At 41.0% G+C, this 23,557-nt stretch overlaps 1 protein-coding gene and 1 long non-coding RNA gene across 6 annotated transcripts in view; one reads left to right on the top strand and one right to left on the bottom strand.

Moving 5' to 3' along the window:
- PTN (pleiotrophin) overlaps positions 1 to 21,788 on the top strand; it is an 86,493-nt gene extending 64,705 nt beyond the window's left edge. For 2 of the 3 annotated variants that reach the window (XM_085324113.1, XM_085324115.1), the window contains one exon: positions 14,949 to 21,788. In XM_085324113.1, the coding sequence (XP_085180239.1) occupies positions 14,949 to 15,001 (53 nt within the window). In that variant the 3' untranslated portion in view covers positions 15,002 to 21,788. Of the gene's footprint in view, positions 1 to 14,802; positions 14,850 to 14,948 lie in introns of all 3 variants that reach the window. The other variant, XM_085324116.1, reaches the window with a different exon arrangement.
- Positions 3,434 to 22,887, bottom strand: LOC146584859 (uncharacterized). 3 transcript variants are annotated; one of them, XR_014898133.1, is made up of 4 exons: positions 22,698 to 22,887; positions 17,183 to 17,383; positions 14,729 to 14,794; positions 3,434 to 3,659 (listed from the first exon to the last, which is right to left on the bottom strand). It is a non-coding gene; the product is annotated as an uncharacterized LOC146584859 (long non-coding RNA). The 3 variants fall into 3 exon arrangements; XR_014898135.1 differs by lacking the exon at positions 17,183 to 17,383; XR_014898134.1 differs by lacking the exons at positions 14,729 to 14,794; positions 17,183 to 17,383.
- Positions 22,888 to 23,557: the final 670 nt, after the last annotated feature.

Here is a 23,557-nt window from a genome sequence, read left to right as displayed (position 1 = left end):
CAGTTAATTAAGAGCCCAASAAGGTGTGTTGGTAAGTCAGATAATGTCTTCTAGTGTAGTGCAATGACATATTGTGTATCGAATTTCACCTGACGCATTTCTGTAGTGTGACTCGGTCTCTGAACTTCCTCCTCATATTCTCTGCTCTTGGAGAATAATGCAGATAAACTGATGGCATCCTGCTGYTCTCCTGTTGGCTTATCCATATTTCCAGTTCACAAACAGTTACATGCAGCAACTTTGCTCATAGGTTGAAGCCTATATCTCCCCACTTTCACCTAACTACTTTGGAAGAAGATTTTTTTTTTCRTAAGAGGTTGATCTATGTTAAATCGAAAGGAAATGTATAGCCATAGAGAAATCCCAAGGGTTTTCATTTTGCAGATTTGCTGATGGAAGTATATTTTGCTTTTACAGGAACTTTTATAAGCTGCAACAAAACTTCTGCTAAATTAAACTGGGAGATGCTCATTAACTTTAGGAATCAATGACTGTCTGATAAACTGGTGATCTAGGAGTTCTTAAGGATTTGTTTTATCATTAGTCAGCATTCATGGAAAAGCCTTAAAGTGGTCTTGAAGCATTCCCATTATTCTGGAAACTAATTTTACGTATTGGATAACTTTTCTTAAAAACTTTTTTTTTYCCTCATCGGCAATTGCTCTGTTTCAGAATTCTGTCTTTGGCTAGTACTTCCAAGCAGCTGACTTGGATTGTAGGCTGAGTCACTTAAACATCTTGGAGCTCACTGCTTGTAAGAGGAGAATTATTAGAGCAAATCTGTTGTATATTGAATTTAAGGAACAGCTGATGGTGAATCAGGAATTTGAAGCTTATCTGGATTTCTCATGAGTGCTCTTTTCCATAGCTTTGCTGAGGTGTTCTCAGATTGGATGGCAACAGCTTGATCTGGGCTACTAGGCCAGTGTATAGCTATATCAGAATGAAAGTTATAGTATGTTCTTGAATCTTGTGCGTTTTGAGAGAGAGATTGTCAGCCATAAGACCATGATATCCCAGACACTATGGTTTATGTCTTTTAGTACACAAATGAGGGCATGAGAAAACATGTCTCAAAGGCTAGAAAGGATGAGAGGATAATTTTTATCACAGAATCCCAGCAGAGGCAGCCACATCTCCTCTAACACACATAATTGCATATTCTAATCAATATCTGCAATGCCAGGGATGTTCAAGGTCTCCCTAAACTATCTTGACAGATGCGAAAGAATCGGGCACTTCCGTGGAGCAGCTGCTCTAATGGCCAGCTTGTACTGAAGAGCAGAAAACACTGCCGACAAGCTCCATCTGGCCTACTTCAGGGCCACCCAAACTTGATCRACGATTTTTCAAGTTCCAGCCAACCAGAAAGTAAAAGAATGGGGTATTGTCAAGATTTGGAAACATTTTGCTTTAGCTGCTGAGAAAGAAGGAATTTATTTTTAGTGAGCTGGGTTGCCTGATAGGCTTTTCTTTCTTTTTTTCACTTCGTCTTTATGTCACTCTGGTTCTTCCTATCTGTTTCTCAATCTCTATTGTACTTGTAGCCATTTATTCTTCTGATTAAGATACAAGGTACCCATTGTTTTTTAAATTCAGCTATTTTTTTTAATTCAGCTACTTTTTCTCAAATAACTTCTTGCACCCAGTTGTATTTATTTCTTCTTTATAATTCTCTTTTTACCAACAATTTATAGTATATCTGATCTGTGAATTACTTTACCCCGGCTAAGCTCAGTCCTTACCATGTAGGCAAACAATTCCAGCTAGAGTTGGTAAACATTCACACCGCTTGCAGCCTCTATTGTCTTTAATAATGGGAGTTGCATCCAAAGATTGCATCCTGCAGCATCCAGTATTTTGAAAGGTTGCTCACCTTAAGGCAGCTAATAATGGCCATAATTTCTTTCCTGTAATGGAGGTCAGATGTAGAATTTGAGTCTAGCCATATGTCAGTGCAATTCTCTGTCGTTGACAAGGCATGTGCACTCCTACAGTAGAGGAAGTACTATGCTCTGTGTGTTTTTACTGATTTCACATAATTTGAAGTACTTGACTTAAGAGGTTAGTGCAATACAAATACATTGCATTCCGTTCTGTCTTTTATCTAGGGAACAGGCAACAGTTAGCTAATCCTCCTATATCACTCCTGGGACCTGAGGAAGAAAAATTTAAATAAAAGAAGTAATTGAAAGGCAGAAAGGTTAAATGATTTTCCAGGGTTACACAGTATCAGTGGCAGATCCAGGCACTCAGCTAGGAGCTGCTGACTCTCAGCTACATGCTCTGACTAGTAGCTGTTGCTCCCTTTTTTCCCAGTCTCTGCGGTAAGCAGAACATGACAATTTACTTCAAGGTAAGTGTCTGAACTACAGTCTTTGACCATGGTCTTTGTTTTGGCTTCAGTAATCTCAATGGATTTAAGATAGTGTTTGGCACTAATTTACCCTATGTCATCTTAGATGTTTGACGTGAAAACATAGAGATGGACTTTTGTTACTGAGTGGATATATCCTATCCCTACTTTGATGCCAGAAGCAGAATACAGTAGGTGCCTTTAGGGCTCTGTAGTGGCAGCCTTGATTCCTGCTTGCAGGCAGGACATATCAGTGCATTGCCAGAACAATCTTCCTGCATTTTGGCAGGGTGATTTGGCTGCTGGTTGTTGAAAGGAGCTGATGGTGCTATTGTCTGAATGGATTGCTTACCTAATATGAAGCTATTCATTGCTCAGACAAACTGGGTGCCACACTGGAAAAAAAGGGCCCCCTGTGACCCCCTCCATTTTTCATGTTAGACAGCTTGCTCTTTCTCTGGTGCCCTCCCTCGACTTTGCCTTTGTGCAGTAACAAAATAGATTTACCTGCTTTTAAGGAGTAGCTGGCGAGTTGTAAGAGGAGAAGGAATGACTTATTAGCACTGTGATTTTGTTTTATTCAAAAGATGCTGGTATCTCCTGTTTTGGCATCACATCTATGCTGTATCTCCCTCTGTAGGTTGCAGAGTTCCCCATCTTTAATGTAACTCATTAGTTGTGCATGCATGCCATTAGCATAATAATTAGTATTACAGGAGGCAGAATAATAGGATCTGCTCAAACTAATTAGATATAAAAATGAGGGATTTTCTCATATTAAGAAACAGCTGTGAAAGTTAAACAAAAACTTGAAAGACAATTTTTTTTCTCTTCTAAAGCTTCAGGCTGGTTTTCTTAGCAATGGCCTGTGACACCGACGTGGGAGATGGCAGTGAAATACAGTGCTCTGAGCTCTGCAGGGCAAACACTAGCAGTGACTGTCCAGTGGGAACAGCATCGCTTGCTGTTATTATTGCTGCTATTATGATGATTATTTTTTTTGCATGAGTGCCCAGAGGCCCAAGTTGAAAAAGGGTGCCATTGTACTAAGCACTGTATAAACATTGTGAGAGACAGTTTTGCTATGAATACTTTATCCTTTATAGAGCTGAGAAACAGGAGAAGCAAGAGGAGAAATAGTGGTCTGGAGGGGTAAGACTGGGTTCTGAATGTTTAGTTGTGTTTCCCAGTGCTCCGTGCTAAGTCTGAGGACAAGGCTTGTTATTTCAAGATGACGTACAACTCACTGGAAGCTTTAGTCTCTGAGACAGATCTTCATGATTCGGTTCCTTGATGCTGTAACCTGAGGAAATTAATTTTTGTTATGAATTTAAAACAAGAGTAAGCAATATAAGGAAAATAAAATATTGGCTACCAGTGTGGACCAGCCTCAAGCTGCTAGTAAGCTGCCAGTACAACCCTAAGCTGATAATGTTTAGGTATCTTTTAATGGTGTTTTTTCTACTTCCATTTCCTTATGTTTCTTAGAGGCTTCCCACTACTGTTTCTCTTGAGACTGCTTTTGTACCTTTGAAGTTAGACTGTTTAGGTGAATAATTTGAACACATTGTCAGATCATAACGTAATATTTATCTGATTGACACAGCCCTGATTCCAGGGAGCAGGAAATGCATGTAAGAAGGGGAGAAAGAAATACTTCTTAAAAAGTAGTTTTAAAAATTCAGGATTTTTATTTTCTGCAGCTTTTACAAGTATTTTTGAAAAGCAAAAATTTGCCAAGTTTCATGGGAAACCTAGGCCTTCGTATTTTATTATTCTCTGCTTTATATTTCAGATTCTTTTTTCAGTGTTGCCCCAAATGATGAAAAACTGGATGTGACAAATGCTCTTGTTTAACCCTCTTGTGCCTGCAGGAGTTTCTCTTAGTGTTTAATACAGACCTTTGTGGGTGAAAGTTTAAATAGCCTCATGTGTGCCAGTGCTCTTACATGCTCATTGTCTCATTTTCCTGGCTTGCAGCAGCAGTCCAGCCTCCTTGGCCTTACTCAGTGCCCTTGAGCAGTGAAAATGCCTGAAGCTGTGGGACTAACTATGATAAAAGATGTACCATCAGCAAGTGTTTACACTCATTACTGTTCCCAGCAGCAACATGGAGAGAAAGCTCTGTCCCTTCCCTTCTCTTCCCTTCCCTTCCCCCTACTTCTTTCTCCCTCCATCTCATTTTCCATCACCTATCTATCTTTTCTTCTATCTGTGCTTACTGTAAAAGTTTTGCTGGCAACTATTCAGTGTGGCACCCTGATCAAAGCAAAGCTATGCCCCTTGCTCCAAGATCAGATCCCCTCTGGGGCAGAGGCAAAAAACACAAGTGGAAAATGCATATGTCTGATTTTTAAAAGCTAAACAAATAAATTGGGGTCCCTATTCACAGTAAATCAGAAATAAAATATTTCTACCAAAAAAACTATTTACTAATCTCAGTTTGGCAGTTAACAGAGGAAGCAAACAGAGGCAGCAGTTTACCCAGTGCTCTCTGAGCTCTGCTTAAAACTTTGGGGGACCTTGTTAGACATTGTGGGGCTTTCTGCTAACCCCTGTGGAACTAGAGGGTGATTCTGCTAACAGGAAAGGGGAGCTAGATAAGAACAACTTCAGGAGGCCTTAACCTCTGGGAGAAGCTCTAGCACCTAGCTCTAACTAGGTGGAGCTGCCACTAACAAACTCTCTTGGTTGCCCCTGATTAGAGGGAGTTGGGGCATTTGATCCAGGTGGCCTTTGATTAGGGTGGGTCAAGCACCCTGTGAGTCAGTGCTAGGGAGAGGCCTATATAAGAGCCAGGCCTAGAGTGCAGCTAACAGAGCTAGTGAAACAGATGCAGCAGTTATGGTGGAAGGTGCACAGGAAGGTGCAAGAAGGCATCTTTGTTGCCTATATTAGCAGTGCCCACTTCCTCAAGCGTGGTTATGACAGGCTGCAAAGAACATTTGCCTGTAGCTTTTGGAGYTGCTGCATCAGCTATGTAAGAAACTTTGACCCAGACGAACCCTCTGACAACTGATGCAGCTCTACAGGTCTGAGGCTGCAGGGATTGCTTGGGGCCTCCCCAGAAGGCTGGGACTGACAGTCAGCTCTCTTGCAGAAGCGGTACTGTTGTTGATGAGTTGTACCCAGGCTAACATGCTCTAGGTGACTCTGTTGAGCGGGGAGGTTGGACTAGATGATCTCCAGAGGTCCCTTCCAATCTTACTGATTCTATGATTGTCAGGTAAAGGAGTTATGAAAGTCAGTAGACTGCATAGCATCTGTGAAAATGAGCAGGAGATAGAGCATTCTTAGAGGCTGTACTGCTCCAGGAGTCTCCTGCAGTACAGGAGATGCTGGAGTGCTCTGTGCCAAATGAAACAGTACATCACAACACTGTAGAAGAAGGCTGGAACCTGGTCACATGTTGTGGGAGGAGAAAGGCTCCTACTCTTCCTGAAGACCTGCTGTTGAAGAAGTGATTTAGTGCCCTCCAGGCTGAGGAGGAGCCAGGCCAGACTTCAAGGGAAGCAACRGGGCCAACAGACCGTGTGCCTTGTGGGAACACTTGGAAAAAGCAATTAGTGATTGTTGTGGGTGACTCCATGCTGCAGGGGTCAGAGGCACCTGTCTGTCAACCTGATATCTTGTCTAGAGAGGTTTGCTGCCTGCCAAGTGTTCATATACAAGATGTCATCAAAAGACTGCCAAAGCTTGTCCACAGGTCAGGCTACCACCCTCTTTTKCTCTTTCTTGTGGGTGCTAATGATACCAAGGGCAAATTAGAAACAATCAAACAAGATTTCGGAGCTTTTGGGATGGTGGTCAAAGGTCTGGTGATCTTCTCCTCGATCCTGCCAATGAGGGGGAAGGAGGGGAGGAGTAGACGGTTTTTCCAAGTTAGCAGCCAGCTGCATCACAAGTATTGGCACCAGGGTTTTGGTTTCTATGATCAAGGAACCCTGTTTGAAGATCAGCAGCTGATGGCGAGAGATGGAATCCACCTCACTAAAGGGCCAGACTGGTAATGAGGGCTTTAAACTAGGAACAATGGGGGAAGGAGAGAGTTATAGAGAGAGGGTAGTCAACAAAACACAGCTCAGGTCGAGATGCCTCCAGTGGGTGCATGCATCTGGGGATGTGCATATGAGACACAGCTATGGGGGATCCCCTTGCATCCCTCCTGGGAAAACGGAATGCTCAACTACCTCTCTGAAATGCCTGTACAATGCATGCAGCATGGGGGATAAACAGGAGGAACTGGAAATTTATGTGCAGTTGCAGTGCCATGATCTCATTGCARTTACAGAGACATGGTGGGATAGCTCACATGACTGGAATGCTGCCATGGATAACTTTTTAGGAAAGACAGGCCAGGAAGGCGAAGTGGTGGAGTTGCTTTTTATGTGAGAGAGCAACTGGAATGTATTGAGCTCTGCCTAGCAGTAGGTGAAGAGTGAGTCAAGAGCTTATGGGTAAAGATCAAAGGGCAGGCTAACATGGGGGACACTGTTGTGGGTGTCTACTACAGGCCACCTGACCAGGCAGGAAGAGGAAGTCGATGAGGCCTTCTATAGAGAGCTGGAAGTAGCCTCACAATCACAGGCCCTGGTTCTCRTGGGAGACTTCAGCCACCCTGGTATCTGCTGGAAGGACTACACAGTAAGGCAGAAATAGTGCAGGAGGCTCCTGCAATGCATTGACAATAACTTCTTGTCACAAATGGTGGAGGAGCCTACAAGGAAGGGTATCCTGTTGGATCTTGTCCTAACCAACAGAGAGGGACTGATTGGAGATGTTGAGAATCCATGACCATACGGCCTTTAATCCTGTGAATAATTCTTATGTGTACCAGCTTTTGTAGAGGTGATGAATAATTGGAAAATCAAGTGCATTTACATTGACACAGTTTGCTTGTGCAAGGCTGTTTGTACAGAGCTATGTGGGTGTTTGTATCTGGCTGGAAGTACTTTGGGTTCCAGGAGGGAGCTAGTTGGCTGTGCAGTGCTTGACTGCTGTTTTCCAGGAATTGTGAGGTATTCTGAACTTACTCTTTGCATATATCCTGATCCAAGATCCTGGCCTCCAGCTGTGCAAGAGCACTGCTCAGCAACCTCACACAGGCAGAAACTGAGGACAATTTAACTATTCTTATTAATATTCTGGACCATACCTAGTTCACTCTTCAGTTTTGCTGCAGGGATGCCCGAGGGTGGTAAAAACAAGTGGTTAGCTAAGGATTTCCTTGATTTAAAGGAAGGCCCATCCAAACTGGAGAAGATAAAGCTACTCYTCTTACTGCCTTCCCCAATGTGACTGTTGAGGCATGCCAGAGGCAGAATGACAATTTGTCTAGGGCACTAACGAACAGATCTGCTGACAATGCACTGCATAATGCAGCCCAGGCTGCTGTTGGCTTTCTTTGTGTAAGGGCACATTGCTGGCTCATGCTTAACTTCTGTTCACCCCTGGTCCTTCTCTACAAAGCTACTTGCCAGACGGTCAGTCACCAGCCTGTAGTGGTTCACAGCATTACTCCTTCCCAAGTGCATGGCTTTGCCTTTGAATTTCGTGAGATTCCTGTCAGTCCATTTCTTCAGCCTGTGGAGGTCCCTCTACATGGCAGCACAACCGTCTGGTATACTAGCCGCTCCTCTCGTTTTTGTATCATCTGCAAGAACTTCCTGAACCCACACTCTGTTCTATCATCCAGGTCCTTAATGAAGAGGTTAAAAAATACTGGAGCTAGTTTCAACCTCTAGGTTGAGACTACACCACTACTATGCTGCACCACAGTGACTGGCTTCTAGCTAGACTCTGCTGATTGCAACCTTCTGAGCCTGGCAGTTCAGTCTGCCTCATTACTCACTTATTTAGTTTATACTTCATCAGTTTGTCCAAGAATGCTATGACAGACAGTGTCACAAACCTTGTTAAACTTGAGATAAACAATATCCACTGTTCATCCCTTGTCTGCCAAGGCAGTCATCTCATCATAGTTGGCTGTGGCTAAGCATGATGTTCCCTTCATAAATCCATGCTGACTACTCCCCATCACATTCTTGTCCTCAATACATCTGGAAATGGCTTCCAGAAGTATTTGGTCCATCACCTTTTGAGGGACCAAGGTGACGATGATTGGTCTGTAGTTCCCTAGATCCTCCTTCTTGCCTTTTTTTGAAGATAGGAGTGGTATTTGCTTTCTTCCAGCCCTGAGGAATTTCTCCTGATTGCCACAACCTTTCAAAGACACTAGAGTAGCCTCAGTGACATCAGCCAGCCTCCTCAGTTCTTGTGGAGGTACATCTCATCAGGTCCCATGGATTTGTGTATGTCCCAGTGTGCTTAAATATTCCCTAACCTGATCCTCCTCCACCAAGAGTAAGTTTTCCTTGTTCCAAACTTTCCCAGTGGTCTTGGGTCTGGGAATCCTGAAAGCAGATCAAACCAGTAAAGACCCAAGACAAAGAAGGCAATGAGTACCTCAGCCTTTTTCAAATCTTTGTCACCAGATCTCCTGCCACATTCAGCAGTGGGGCTGCATTTTCCCTAGTCTTCCCTCTGCTGCTGGTATACTTGCAGAGGCCATTCTTGTTGCCTTTCATGTCTCTTGCCAGAGTCAACTCCAGATGGGCTCTGGTTTTCTTAAAACCATTCCTGCATGCTCAGACAGCGTTTCTATATTCCTTCTGGCACACTGTCCCTSCTTCTACCTCTTGTACACTTCCTTTTTATGTTTGAGTTTTGTCAAGAATATCCATACAGGCTGCTTACTGCCTTTGCTTGATATCCTGCATTTCAGGATCTTGAGCTTGGAGAAGGTGATCCTTGAAAATCAGCTAGCTCTCCTGAACCTGTCGTCTTTCCTGGRCTATATCCCGTGAGATTCTAAGCAGATCCCTGAACAGTCTAAAGTCTTCTCTGTTGAAGGCAAGGTTGTGATCCTCCTTCCTGTTTGTTCTGTTCTTACAGAACCATGAACTCCACCACAGGTAGCTCATAGGGGTGTTTCAGGCTGGTGTCTGTCTGCCTTAGCACTAAAAAGATTGTACCATTTTTGCTATAAAGCAAATGATGCAATGAGTAGCTTCAGGTTGAAATTCTGCTTGGACCGGTATGCAGCTGGATCTCATTTGTTCAGTGTACCTCATCATAATCACCCTGGATATTATTGCTAGCACATGTCCGTGGCAAATACATATCTGTAGGCAATGCTCAGGTGAGCTGGAAATGGAGTCTGTGGCTATTTTCCTTCCAAATTTCACATTAATCGAATAGGTGAAGTGAAGGAGGCTGCTATTCAGCCAGGATGCTGGTAATGTACAGTTCAGGGTAATCAGTATTCACCATGTGGCTTTTTGCTTCTTTCTGACTCAATGCTGAGCATCACTGAGCTCAAGCTGCTCTGCAGGGCCAATGAGATGTGGATGCAGTGGTATAGTGGCTTCCCTGTTGTGGAGGCTGTTATCAGTGGACATTACTTAACAGATGATTATAAATCCTGAAGACAGGCTGGGACCACATTAGAATGCCTGATGAGAAATGGCTGTTCTTACTTAATATGCTGAACTGAAGGTTTTGCATCCCATGTTAAGGTGAATAGAATTCAGGTAGTCTTCACAYGTGGAATAGGAATCTGAATAAACTGACATAGTGGATGCAGTTTGTCTATGGGATTTTCGTCTGGGAAGTAAGACTGTTGAGTTTTCAGATAACTGGCACTGTACTCTGAGCTTGTCAGGGCTTTCTCACATGGCATCACTACTGGCACTRATTGCATGGCCACCCTTTCAGTCAAATCTGGCTACCATGAAAGGGATATATTTGCAGATATAGTGAGTTGGGTGACATGGATCCCTGTGTGGCTGTGTGAGATGATGTGATAGCATACTTTCAGCATCACTGCTAAATGGGGTGGGGACCCTGGTGACAAAGGATACAGAGAAGGCAGAGTTACTGAATGCCTTCTTTGCTTCAGTCTTTACTGCTAAGGGCAGCCCTCAGGAATCACAGAGCCTGGAGATGRGAGAGAAGATCTGGAGAAGGCAAGACTTCCCTTGGTTGAGGAGGATTGGGTTRGAGATCTTTTAGGCAAACTTGACATCCAGAGATCCATGTGCCCTGATGGGATGCACCCACTAGTGCTGAGGGAGCTKGCAGATSTTGCTGCTAGGCCACTCTCCATCATATATGAAAGGTTGTGGAGAACAGGAGAGGTGTCTGAGGACTGGAAGAAAGGTAGTGTCACTTCAGTCTTCAAAAAAGACAAGAAGGAGGACCCTGGAAACTACAGRCTGGCCAGCCTCACCTCTATCCCTGGAAAGGTGATGGAAAAGCTCATTCTGGATGTCATCTYTAAGCACATGGAGGAAAAGAAGGTGATCAGGAGTAGTCAGTGTGGATTCACCAAGGGGAAATCGCGCTTAACCAATCTGATGGCCTTCTATGATGGCATGACTGGCTGGGTAGATGAGGGGAGAACAGTGGATGTTGTCTAGCTTGATTTTAGCAAGRCTTTCAACACCGTCTCTCATAACCTGCTCATAGGTAAGCTCGGGAAGTGCGGGCTAGGTGAGTGGACAGTGAGGTAGATTGAGAACTGGCTGAAAGGCAGAGCTCAGAGGGTTGTCATCAGCGGCACCGTCTAGTTGGAAGTCTGTAGCTAGTGGTTTGCCCCAGGGCTCATTGCTGGGGCCAGTTCTGCTCAACTTATTCATCAGTGATGTGGATGAAGGGACAGAGTGCCTCCTCAGCAAGCTTGCTGATGATACCAAGCTGGGAGGAGTGACTGATACACCAGAGGGCTGTGCTGCCATTCAGAGACATGTGGACAGGCTGGAGAGCTGGGTGGAGAAGAACCTCATGAGGTTCAACAAGAGCAAATGCAGAGTCCTGCACATAGGGAAAAATAATAACTCTAGGCACCAGTACAGGCTTGGGGCTGACCTTCTGAAAAGCAGCTCTGCAGCAAAGGACCTGGGAGTGCTGGTGGATGACAAGTTGATCAGTTGACCGTGAGCCAGCAATGTGTCCTTGTGGCCAAGAAGGCCAGTGGTCTCCTGGGGTGCGTTAGGAAGAGTGTTGCCAGGAGGTTGAGGGAGGTGATCCTGCCCCTCTACTCAGACCTGGGGAGGCCTTATCTCGACTRCTGTGTCCAGTTCTGGGCTCCCTAGCACAAGAGAGACATGGAGCTACTGGAGAGAGTCCAGTGTAGGGCTACAAAGATGATCAGAGRGCTGGAGCATCTCTCCTATGAGGAACAGCTGTGAAAGCTGGGCCTCTTCAGCCTGGAGAAGAGAAGACTGAGGGGGAATCTTATCAATGTCTATAAATACCTTAAGGAAGGTTGTCAAGAGGATGGGGCCAAGCTCTTTTCAAGGATGCTGTGTGACAGGAGAAGAGGCAATGAGCACAAACTGAAACACAGGAAGTTCCATCGAATATAARGAASAACTTCTTTCCTGTGAGAGYGACGGAGCACTGGCACAGGTTGCCCAGAGAGGTTGTAGAGTCTCCTTCTCTGGAGTTATTCAAAACTTGCCTGGACACGATCCTGTGCAATGTGCTCTAGGTGACCCTGCTKGGGCAGGGGGTTGGACTAGATGATTTCCAGAAGTCCCTTCCAAACTCAGCCATTCTGTGATTCTGTGATACCATACAAATTGAAAATACAGTGTGGGGTAAACAGACATGAGAACAATGAAGCCTTGAGTGACGCAGACACTTAGCTGATGTCTGAGCAGTGACAAAACATGAATAAAGTAGATTTTAAAGCAGTTTTCTACTTGTCTAGCCATGGAGATACTATAGTCCATAACCTGGCCACAGTCAAACAGATGAAGGGTAGCTATGAACATACTTTTGTACTGGGGACTATCAGAGTACAAAGAGCAACATTTTCATAGGCCTCTAACTAGATACTGTTGTCTGAGATAGGATTTTCAAAAGTGCCTAGGAGGTGGAAAATGCTTGAGCTGTTTTATTTTTTCCTTTTTTTTTGTTTCAAAAGTCCAAGGGTGCATGTTGATTTATACAGTAAATGTGCTTTACATCAATACAGCTTATTCTCCCTCTGAAAGATTAAGCTGTGGTGTTGTGAATACCTTTCATATGAGCATAATTACATCCCAGACAGGAAAATTTTACTCCACTGATGTAGGAAGCAGAGTCTCTTTGGATAGCCTTGGCAGTTTGGATGATATGCAGATTATCACAAGGTAAATAAGGGAGAGGATTTTGCTTTTTCTTTTTGATGGAGAAGCTAACAGAGGCAGATACAGACACAAGGAYGGCAGAGTGCAGCCAAGCACAAATGAATAAACAGTGATCTGTCTGGTTCCTCAAGTCAAGTGCAAGGCAGATGGTCTTTGAGGATAGGAACCTAGTYTGATCACACAACAGCCTCTAAACAAAACTTTCTCCTGGTAACAAGTGACCTCACCGCTACTGTGTATTGTACATACTCTTCCTTTCAGTGAAGTACTATTAGTGGTCAGCATGCRTTCATATGTCTACTTTGTAAATTTATTGAAGTGTGCATAGTTTATGCTTGCCCTGGGCCTGAATAGATTTTAAAAATTCCAGAACTAGCCAGTTTGATAAAATGTCATTKTTTCTTTCAGAGAAAAGGAAAGAAAGAAAGATAGATCAATCGATACAGAATCCAGGGGAGTCTGTGATACAGTGCCTTTGCTTAATCCAATAGCTTTAGCTTTCAGTAGGAAGATTAGAGGAAGACAGAGTTCGAAGAGGGTAAGAGGAGAGACATACRTTTAGTAGAAGAAAAGAAGCTTTCACTAAAAAAAAATTTTAACTTAATGAAAAATGACATTTTTGAGTGACAGTTTGTAAAATAGTGCCAGATTCTGTGAATGACTCCAGGCCGCATGCATGTGCATGCACACACACACACACACACACACACACTCATATGTACATGACACACACCTACACACATATACACAGATATGTGGAAATAAAGAAAGTCTTCAAATTTTCATTTTCACATTTTTAAACTAAAACAGATTACTTTGTATTTTGAAATATTGTTATTCCTTTAAATGTTAAACCCAGTTTTTAAGGGAAATAGATTTTAGAACAGATTATGCTACTGAAGACATTAAAAAAGTATTTTATTTTGAATTGATTAAAGGATTTCAAGATTACTTAAAGTAATTTTTGTCTCATTTAAGAAGTTGAAGAAAAAAATTATTACTTTGAAAAACTAACAAACAGGAAAAACAACAATCTTACAAGAAATGTAAGAACATATGTCTGCTTTCTACTGAAAGTACTCTGAGTCTATCCAAAGCTGGAAGAATTCATTATAGCTCCTTTGACTTTAATGTAATTAAGCTGGTTTACCAGAGGTGAAGTTTACTCRATTGTCTGTCTGTGTTACACAAACTTGTCAGAGAAAAGAATCATATTACCCTATTAAGGGCCAAGTGGTTGTCTCCTCATTGACTATGGTATTTTTAATTAACCTGAGATGGATCCTTTTCCCTTTTCCCTTCCCCTTTTTCCATTTCCTGAGAAGGAAGAAGTAGAAGCATCTTTCAATGGACAATAATGCCTGTCAGTACAATTTGGGTTCAGGCAAACGTGGATCTACTCCTTGCTTGCTGTTAGGGTTCCAGGAAAGATGCTTCACAAGAACTCTTTCCATCTCTCAAGCATCTATTGTGCTGAATTTTGTGGCGATATCCATGAGGATTTATTCATGCACCTAGTGAGAGCTGTTATTTCTTCCATTGTAAGGTGATATGTGATAGAAGAGTAATTCTTAATCCCCTTAGTTTATCTTAATTTGCTAGGCCTCTCTATGAATTTCTTCTATCTATAGAGGAAACCTACTCTATCTGTATTTCCTCTACTTCTGCCATGGTGGAAATTACTGCAGATGGTAGTATATCRCTTCTACCATCGCCTTGTTCCCTTACATGTCCTAAGTTTGTCAGAGCAGCACATATACTCCCTACTCCTTTCCTTATCCTGTCAGTGCATATTGTCTGGGCTAACTCTACTCTGATGGCTCTAGGCRAAACTTCAGTTGTCTTTCAAGTGCACATGGGTGTTTGCTCCAAACAAAAGGGGGAAGGGTTGACAATGCTGAAGAAACGGGTGAGCTTTCTCACCTCACTCTGGATTTGCTCTCACATTCAGAGGAAGCCAAAGACAAATAATGAAGTAGAAGGGAAGCAAGGGAGGGGTATGTATGGGTAGCATGTGCAAAGCTTTCTTCCAGCTCTCCGCTGAGCYGTGACCCCATTTCTCCAGGGGCTGCTTGCTGTTTTATTTTTTTGAACCAAGATCCTGAGACAATGCTTTGCCTGCCAAACAGGGTCAGCCACTCAGATAGGAAGGGTTTGGAACTGGACATAAACTCACCTTTCCATCTTTTCCAGCCCCTTAATCATTCCTTGTGTTTTTTGTTTCCTTCTATTTTCTCTTTCCCTATTCAGAATGAAGAAACAGAATTACTTGCATGCACAGAGAAAACAGGGGAGAGGTGGGAAAGAACTTTTTCTCTTATGGGTATTGGCTTAAATGTATTTCAGTGACTGCTACATGCTAATTTTTGTGGTCATTATTATTGTTATCTTGACAGAATCCAAGAAGAAGAAAAAGGAAGGCAAGAAACAAGAGAAGATGCTGGATTAATAGAGCCAACTTGGGCAGTGTGAGAAAGGGACATCAGCAAACATGATCAGTTAACAGTTTCATTTATACTTAGACATTTTATGCTAAAATTATTTATAGCTTAATGGTACAATAGAAGGAAACAAGCAGACATACAGAAAAAAAATCTTTTTTTATTACTTTAGTGTTTTTAATGTATAACCCTAACACCRTTTTTTTAGAGGCCTGCAATAAAGGACTCCAAACTCATTTAGAAATTTATGTCTATTGTATATTGAACAATGTAGAAGTTTTAAAAACATTTTTTCTCAAATATTGCTGTAAGTCTCAATCTTGTAATTACTCCATGCAAGCAGAACCTGAACCTATGCAGAGCCCAGCTGAAGCCAGTGGTGCCCTGTGTGGACTGAGGGGTCTGTCTGGATGCAGTTATATTTTAAGATTGGACCTTTTGTCTGAAAAAGACAGATTTTGTTTCTTAATTTCATACTACATCTGGATAACTGTATGAAATCATTTGTTTAAGGAAAAGATGAGGGCGTGTTGTTGAGTATTTGCAGGCAAAGAATTTTTTTTTTATATGTGCTGTGAATGTTCATTCCAAAATGCCACCATTTCTGGGCAAAAAATTAGTAGCATTGCTTCTTTTCTTGGCCATATTTTTCTTGTATGCAGTAAAAAATTCTTAAATACTTTCTTTCAATGGCTGGATATGGCAGAGTCCTAAATTTTCGTGATTTTGAAGTAGGCTAAGAAGACTGTTTTTTTTTTCAAAGTGGAATGATAGCAATACTCTCCGTTTTTTACCGTGGTGGATGATAGAGGCTTGTGTTTTATCTGCAAAAGCAGAAAAATGTTTTATTTTGTTTGTTTATTTTGCCAGCAGGGAGAATACTCTTTTCACATAAATCTAGTTGAAAGAGTTGTGATTCTGCCTGACCCAATTCCCTTTTGTAGCAGCAGGAATCTTCCTGTTGATTCAGTTATAGCTGGTTGAAAAACAGAAAGTATCTCTGGTGGAAAGTAACAGAAGAAATCATTTTGGAAACTGCCTAGGATAGTTCATATTTTTGACCAAGAAGGAGATAATTTGTGGGGGCTTAAAACCAATAGAATCAAATTAATTTTTATTTCTCTATTAGTTAAGCAGAAGGGAAATAACAGAACAGTATCTTTTGATTTCATCCATTTTAACGTAAACAAAACAGCTTTGGAAAATTTCASCCAAATTAAAAATAATTTTGTGGAAATTTTGTTTTAAAAAAAGCCTGTGAAGGAAGAAAAAAGAAAAAGAAAAATTATAAACAGCTGGTTTTCATTCTGCCTCATTTTACCTGAATATTTCAAATAATTATGAGTCCTGAGAGAAGTCACAAAGTAGAAAAAGATCTGACAAAGGGCTGATCTGCAGAAAGGATTGTTTTACAAATAATGTTCAGCCCAGTCTCCTTAGAGGAAACTTAAGGGATTTCAGTGCCCAAATTAATTTCAAAATCATTACTTTTAAAATCTAAATCTTACATTTCAATGGCAGGAACTAAGCTCTCTGCCATTTGTATAGGTCCCAGGCCTGCTCGCTGATAGGCTCCCTTATGTTCCTGCAGAAGTCTACTGACTTCAGTGAAGCTGCAGCAAGGTACATTCATATGAGTAAAGCGTTTTGATCTTTTGGCATATAGCTTGTAGACATGGCAGAGAGTCTTTTCTCAGACTAACTTCATACTCCCCTTTTCTGTGCAAAAAATACTCTAAAACTTGCCTTGTTTTTGCTCACATAAAGGGAACCACTGATCTGAACTCACAATGAGGCAACTCCTCCTATAGACATTCCCAAGCCCTTCTGAAATCAGTTAGCCAAAGCTATACATAGCATAAGATAGCTAKCCACAGAAGAATTTCCCACTCTCTGTGGGTGAGTTTTGCAGTCTCTGTTGATACTTTTCATGTTGTGACTACACTGTTAAACATATCTGAGCAGGTGGTATAGTTAAAAGTGTCCCCAACATGTGGTGGACATACAATGACCAAATCCCAAATAACTTCTCAAGCTGACATTTGCAAAGGCTTAGATCTGGGTGATTCTGGGTGCTATTTGGTTTGTTCATGGCCAAATCAGGTATACTAGTGTTCACGCCTCAGATTTAAGCTAATGGATTGGTAAGTCTGATTGAAGTGAAGGCAGGAAGAAGCTTTTTTACTTACCAAAGGTTTGTCTGTCTAAATGCTGCATCAGTTCACTTAAAATGGTTCAACTTYGAGTGAAAACACTGTTGCACCATTGTATTACATTGATTAATCTAGTCCCTGTTTCACAGGGAGCTGGCAGGGGTTGGGAATGCTGCTGAGACCAACAGTCTGACTCTCTTTTAGCACACCTTCAGACATAACTTCTGATTTCCGCTTCTGTGAGTAAAAAGAAAATATATTCGCGTACGTTCATCCTCTGTGACTTCTGGCCCTTATGATTAACTGCCCATCTGGGCTGTTAAAAGAACATTCCTAATAGTTTTTGAAGGAGACCAGTCAAGTCTTCATGATTATGACAGAAGTGTAGGCACTCCATGGAAAGAGTTTACAGCAAACAAACAAACAAAATCCATGTTTGGACCAGAAGAAAGCACAASAGTGCAAGGAGCAAAGGTGTGAAATAAGAGAGCACTTCCTCTGTACTACCCGGTCATGGATGTTTGGATCTACAATGTATCTTCTTGTTAACAATAGTTGGGTTATATAKGTCATGCTTTACAAAGAATGAAGAAAATATCCAAGAAAACAGTAGAAAGYGTTCCGGAGGGGCTGTGCCTATGACTGAAGAGATAAATAGTAATTTCATAGCCAAACACGGAGGAAGGTGAAATGGAATAGGTCAGTCAGATCAGCTCTGAAAGGAAGTAACTCTCTTTTCCTAGAAGAACAGGAGTAATTGCTTCACTAGTGACATTATCTGAGAAAGCAAGAGGCAAGTGTCTGAACAAATCTTCTTCCAGCTCCATCTTGCTCAAAATTTCCACCAGAGTTAGTCAGAAATTCCTCCTTATTTGTTTCCTAATCTTCTACTCTCCTTCTTTTGAGAGGTCAGCCTGTCTGATACTGCAAAGGGGGTTGCTGCTTCAGATGAATTATGTTTTRTCCTTCTTGTCCATGAAGTGATTCTCTGTTATAATAGAAAATGAGCATAAAAGAATGTCACACCAAACAACACAAAGTTTCTCTGAATTGAGGGTTAGGGTTAGGATGARGGATGTTCATCACCTAAGGATGAGTCTGCATCCAGACCCTGGGTTGCAGCAACTTTAAGTTTAGRGAAGTTTGGAGCCTCTTAAGTAGGCTGAACCATTCTCCTAAGCAGTGAGGCCTGTCTATGTCTTGATTCAAATCAGTATTTGGGAAYTGGGGCATTTTCTCATTTTGACATGTCTCCTGACAAAGATGTCCAGATTGAAAGAGAATCTTTACTTGTCAGCTTAACATATTTAACAGACAAAACTATTGCATAAAGTATGTTTTAGGACAGGGTTCCTGGAAGGGAAGAAAKGTACTGTACATTCAGGTAAATACTAAGTTGTAAACCACCAATTCTGATCTTCTAACTCCATAATGACTTTCTGGAATGTGCTACTTTTCAAGGGAGAAGAATAAGGAGAAATGTAAGAACAATAATTATAWAACTTTCCAGAAGACGCTGTAGCATAGTTCATGGGGCCCTTTTCAAGAAGAGAAGGATACTATACTGGGATCATTTGTTACAAACTTTTTTTGCTTTCTCCTTTGAGCAGAGATGGCTGGATTACTAAAAYGCAGAGAAGCGAAGAGTCCCATTCCAAACTCAGAAGAATATGTCCACCAGGAGGTAGTGKCAAAAGGAAGCAGTAGTATGACTATCTTTCCTGTTGTAGGATTGCAAGTTATGATGATATTGGTAGCATAAAACATTTCTTTCATCTTAGTGTATATCTTRTCCTTCATCAATTGGCGTGTGGTCATGGACAATTCAAGTAATACAGCAGAGCATTTGTTATAATGAACTACGGGAAGTGAATACGTACCTTATGAGAGGTTTTTATAAGTTATAAAAAACTTAGTACTAACCATATTGTTAGCAAGGAGCATCTAAAGATAAATACCRTATAGCTTTCCCATTTGTTTAATGGAATTCCTTAACAAATTACAAGCTTTCTTTGAGGCTCTGTAGTCTAACATCAGAGGTGATGGTGAGGAATAATCCAGCTAGGTGTTCCAAGGATATTTTCTGTGTAGAAATATATTTTCTGTTCTCAGTTGCAGCTGAAATCCCTCTGCAATATTAGTGATATAAATCTGCCACTTTTCTAAARTGAAATATTGGTGAGGTGAATCATGTCAGCATGTTGTAACAGTGTTCCGTGTCTCCCAAATACTTATAGGAAGGGGAAAGAGTATGTGAATGATGGTAAGTATCTTATATTCAATCTTCTTAAACCTCAACATCATTTTCTCTGAACTTCTGACTGCATTCTCTCTTCTAAGGGGACATACTATATCTACTGCCTGCCTTCACCCTTAATTTACCACTAATTTTGATAGTATTCAAAATTTTTCTGTCAATCCTGCCAAGGAACTCCACTTTCCACCCAAACTTCTGGAGACACTGTTGAACTCCTCCTCCTGTTAGAGGATATGCTTTCCACTCTTGGCTGGCTGGTTGCAAAACAACCCCAGCAAGCGCTTACTACCAGTCACTTCTCATTGTGTCCTTTTAGAATTAAAAATAAAAGAACTAGTAGCAACTTGTGAATCAAAAGATGAGAATGAACAAGGCAATACAAGAAAAAGCAAAGAAACTCTCTGAATATTTTAGGAGGGTGGTAGGTTTGCTGGTAAAACATTTGTTGTGTAGATCAGCCTAGGGTGTCTAGTGGATTGACATGCATCAGATTTGGTGGAAGAGGAGAGGCAGTGATGAAAGAGGGGCTGCCCTCAAACAGAAAAGCCCCTTAGCTAGGTAAACAGTGGCGAGAAGCTGCATCCTTTCCTACTACATCTTCTTTTACTGTCAGATTAAAGGGAAGAGAAATGGCACATAGAGCTTTAGCAACAGTGAGAGAAGAAGGGCATGGAGACAGCCTCTTCCACCCCATGGGTGTTTTCATTTGGAGAAGGTCTAGATAATTTTGTTTAAGCAGCAAAAAACTTTTATGTGCTTATGAACCAAAACTAAACAATACCATATCTATTTATTCCCCTGATGCTCCTCTTCTGCCATTCTTCAAAAATGTCCGTTTGCCTTGTGGCCTAGGCCCTCTGACCCTAGCAATGCCAWGATATTTGAAGGAAAACATGAGAACTCAACTATGTTCCCTGTCATTATCTCTTTGGTGAGAGCTGTGCAAGCCCTTGACCCTTTCTGTGGTTTGCCATTTAAGTGTGGAGTATCTTAAAGTGCCAGATGGCTCAAAACTCAGCTCAAAACCCAAATCTTACAGCCTTTAATTCCTGATTGAGGTACCTATAGCAAGTACAGTTTTCTTATACCTTTCTTTAAGAAAAAACTGAAAGCGTGTGTCCTATCTATGATTTTACTGATGAGCTATGACAGAGACTCCCCAAGTGTTCCAATCTTGGAAGGTCATACAAAGTTAAGGATTGTACAAAAACTTTGGCATTAAAGTCTATGCTATAAAGCTAGGAAAATATCTAGTTCCTGCAGAGCCCATAGCCAACTTCTTTTAATTAATTACGCTGTTTGAGTTCCCTTATCCTAACTGCCTGGCAACAAGAGACTATCTAACCTTTTTTCAATGCATYGTTCATTACACTGCCTGTGTTACAATTATATGGTTCGTCTAGATTTTTTTACAGCTACTCCAGAGGCTGTTGTAGTCACTGAGGGGGCTTGAAGCAGAATGCAGGCTAGTACTGCTGCTGCTGGAGCTTGAAACCACCTAATGAGGATTTCAGTATCAGAAACAGTATCTATCTAAAAATATACATAAATGTGTACTACCTATCTATATATATACACACATATCAATATATACATATATCCGGATATGGAGAGGCAAAATTCTATAACATAGAGTGTATCCATAACTCAAAATATGTCTCATAACTATACTGCCATGTTTTAAAGCTAAAGCAGAAGGGAAAGTGCTTTTTTTGTCCTCTGCTGTGTTACACAAGGGCAGTATATAAGATGAAGAACTAGGTTTCTGCCCGCTCCTCAGCCCAGCAGTTTAAGGATAGCATCAGAGTGATGCTCTCTTGTCACACCGAGTACGTGGAAGGGCCTTGTTTAAAACTTCAGAGGGGAAGAACTGATTCAGTTAAGTGTGAATATAGAAGCCTAGAGAGAAAAAAGCTTTTTTTTTCTGCAAAGAACAAGCAAAGAAAATAAAAAGAGCAAATAAAAAATTCTCTTGATACTTGTAGTTCRGATGTTAAACATAAAAAGGAATGAAAATTAAAATAACAAAGCCTGAATATCATGTTCAATGAATTGCTAATTATGTATATATCTATTAAACCAGTGCTATACGGTATCTTCTCATAAGTTACCCTCTTTTCCTATTCCTTTTCCTTTTTTTTCCCGATTTGTATATTGATTTTGTAAGCTAGTAGTGTGTTACCTTTTCAATATTTTTAAACTTGTATGAAAGCCATATATCCATATTGTAGAATGAAAGCATTAATCCTGTAACATCCCTTAATGTTTCCTTTAGCTCTGTGGGATTGTGGGAGGCCTTAGCAAATATGTATGTTTACCAATTGTATCAACATAATTTACTTGCTCGTAGTGGCGATAAAGAATTAAATAAACTAATACACAGAAGTGTGGTGTCCTCATTTTGTTGTTGAAACTRTAGGGGATTTTTTGAGGTTTCTTAAATGAATTCCAAATATTCATAGTGGTCTTTCTTTATGGTGTTAATTTTCTATCAACCATAGGTGTTGCCTGCCAAAGAAACCCTTATCTCTATAAACTCAGGAAGAGTTGTGATCTGTAGGAAGAAATCTGCCAGAAAATAGTTTTGGCAGAAGATGGTTCTTTGGTTCATGCATACTGAAGTCTCTCTTCCCCAAATTCCCCATACTTACAGTTCTCTAAAGGAGCTTGTTTCAGTATGTAGTTATTTCAACCTCTATAGTATTGACACAATAATGGGTAATAGATGAAGAATTTAGAATCACTTTTTTGTTTTTCTTAAATTATTCTATCAGCTAAGGAGTGGGAAAACCACAATCCCAGCCCTGTTATGCTCAGCTCATATACGTTAATAGTGCTTTTAATGAGTGTTCAGTGAGAGATGATTAAGCCCCAAGAGTAGAGCAAAGATGTTAAATTACATTAATGGAACGAATAGAATRATGAGGAATTCGGGTAATCCTCAATTACCTGTTCATTTCTTTTCCTTTTTTTCTTGTCCTTTGGTTATGCTTTTATTCCTGTATCTGTTTTCTTTTCCAAGTCTCTTCCTGGTTTTGTTTCTGTGTCCATTGGCTAGCTAAATTTTTAGATTAATTAATTACTCTCTACAAGCTATTCTACCCCTCACTGCCTAGAGAGGAGATACTCAATATTGGTTATAGGAGAATTATGCAGGCTATTGGAATTGTTTGGAAGAAAGTTAAGTATTATAAGTTATGAAAACCGAGAATGCAAGAGAAATGTCCTGAGATTTTCTGATATAATATATAAAGATGCTAAAATGTATAATATCTCAGTCCTGTAACAACTTACRCAAGTGCTCTGCTTCATGTGCTGCAGATAGTCCTACTGATTCAACAGCATACTTCCCATTGCAAAAAGCCAAGGAATGACAGGCTCAGGGCTCCCTTTAGCTGAGAGTGAAGTACAAAATTTGTGTTCTTTGCTATTGTCTTTTCCTGATGACAGAGGTCTATCAAGCAGCCTGCACAACTGAGTGTTACAAAGACAAAACACACATTCCCTATCATAAGGACTGTTTTGTAAGGAGTTGAGTTTCAGTCGGTCTGTGTATCATCAGTGCTACTTGGTGTCTTATCAAGAAAGCTTCCTAAATAAGCAAGTGTTCTATCTACCCGCCTGGGAAGAAAAAGACCAGTATAATTTTTTTTTCAGTGCAGTGTATACCCAGAACAGCAAGTCCTTTGCAACCTCAACTTTAGGGTCACAATAAAGATGGCCCAATAAAGGCAGAACGTCAAGCTCTTAGAAGAAAAAAGAACAGAAAAGGCAGCCAACTTTCCCCTTTTGTAGCTTTTATGGCACATGTCCCTGAAGCAGGTGGGAAGATGGAAAACATTCTTTAAACCAGAACTATACACATTATTGCTTTTTTTTTAATAGCAATGATAACAACAATAGCTGTTATTATTCTCTATGCYGTAGTTTATTAACACACACTCAGCTAACATCTTTGATTCAAGGCCTTCTAAGCAATTCGTCAGTGCTAAATACCAACCATTCCTGCATTTGAGGTGGAGGGTTAATCTCAGAAGTTGTCTATAGACTCTCTACAGTCAGTGGAGCATGACAGGTCTATTCAGAAGGTGATTCAGAGCAAAGGACTAATTTGGTAAATCTAAAAGATGTCATGAAGGACCTCTCTTTTGCTC

This window comes from Rhea americana, unplaced genomic scaffold, assembly GCF_003343005.1.
Source record: "Rhea americana isolate MKP2758 unplaced genomic scaffold, rheAme1 scaffold_9, whole genome shotgun sequence".
NCBI lineage: Eukaryota > Metazoa > Chordata > Aves > Rheiformes > Rheidae > Rhea > Rhea americana.
The sequence above is the reverse complement of the archived record's forward strand: the minus strand, read 5'-3'. Positions and strand labels throughout refer to the sequence as shown.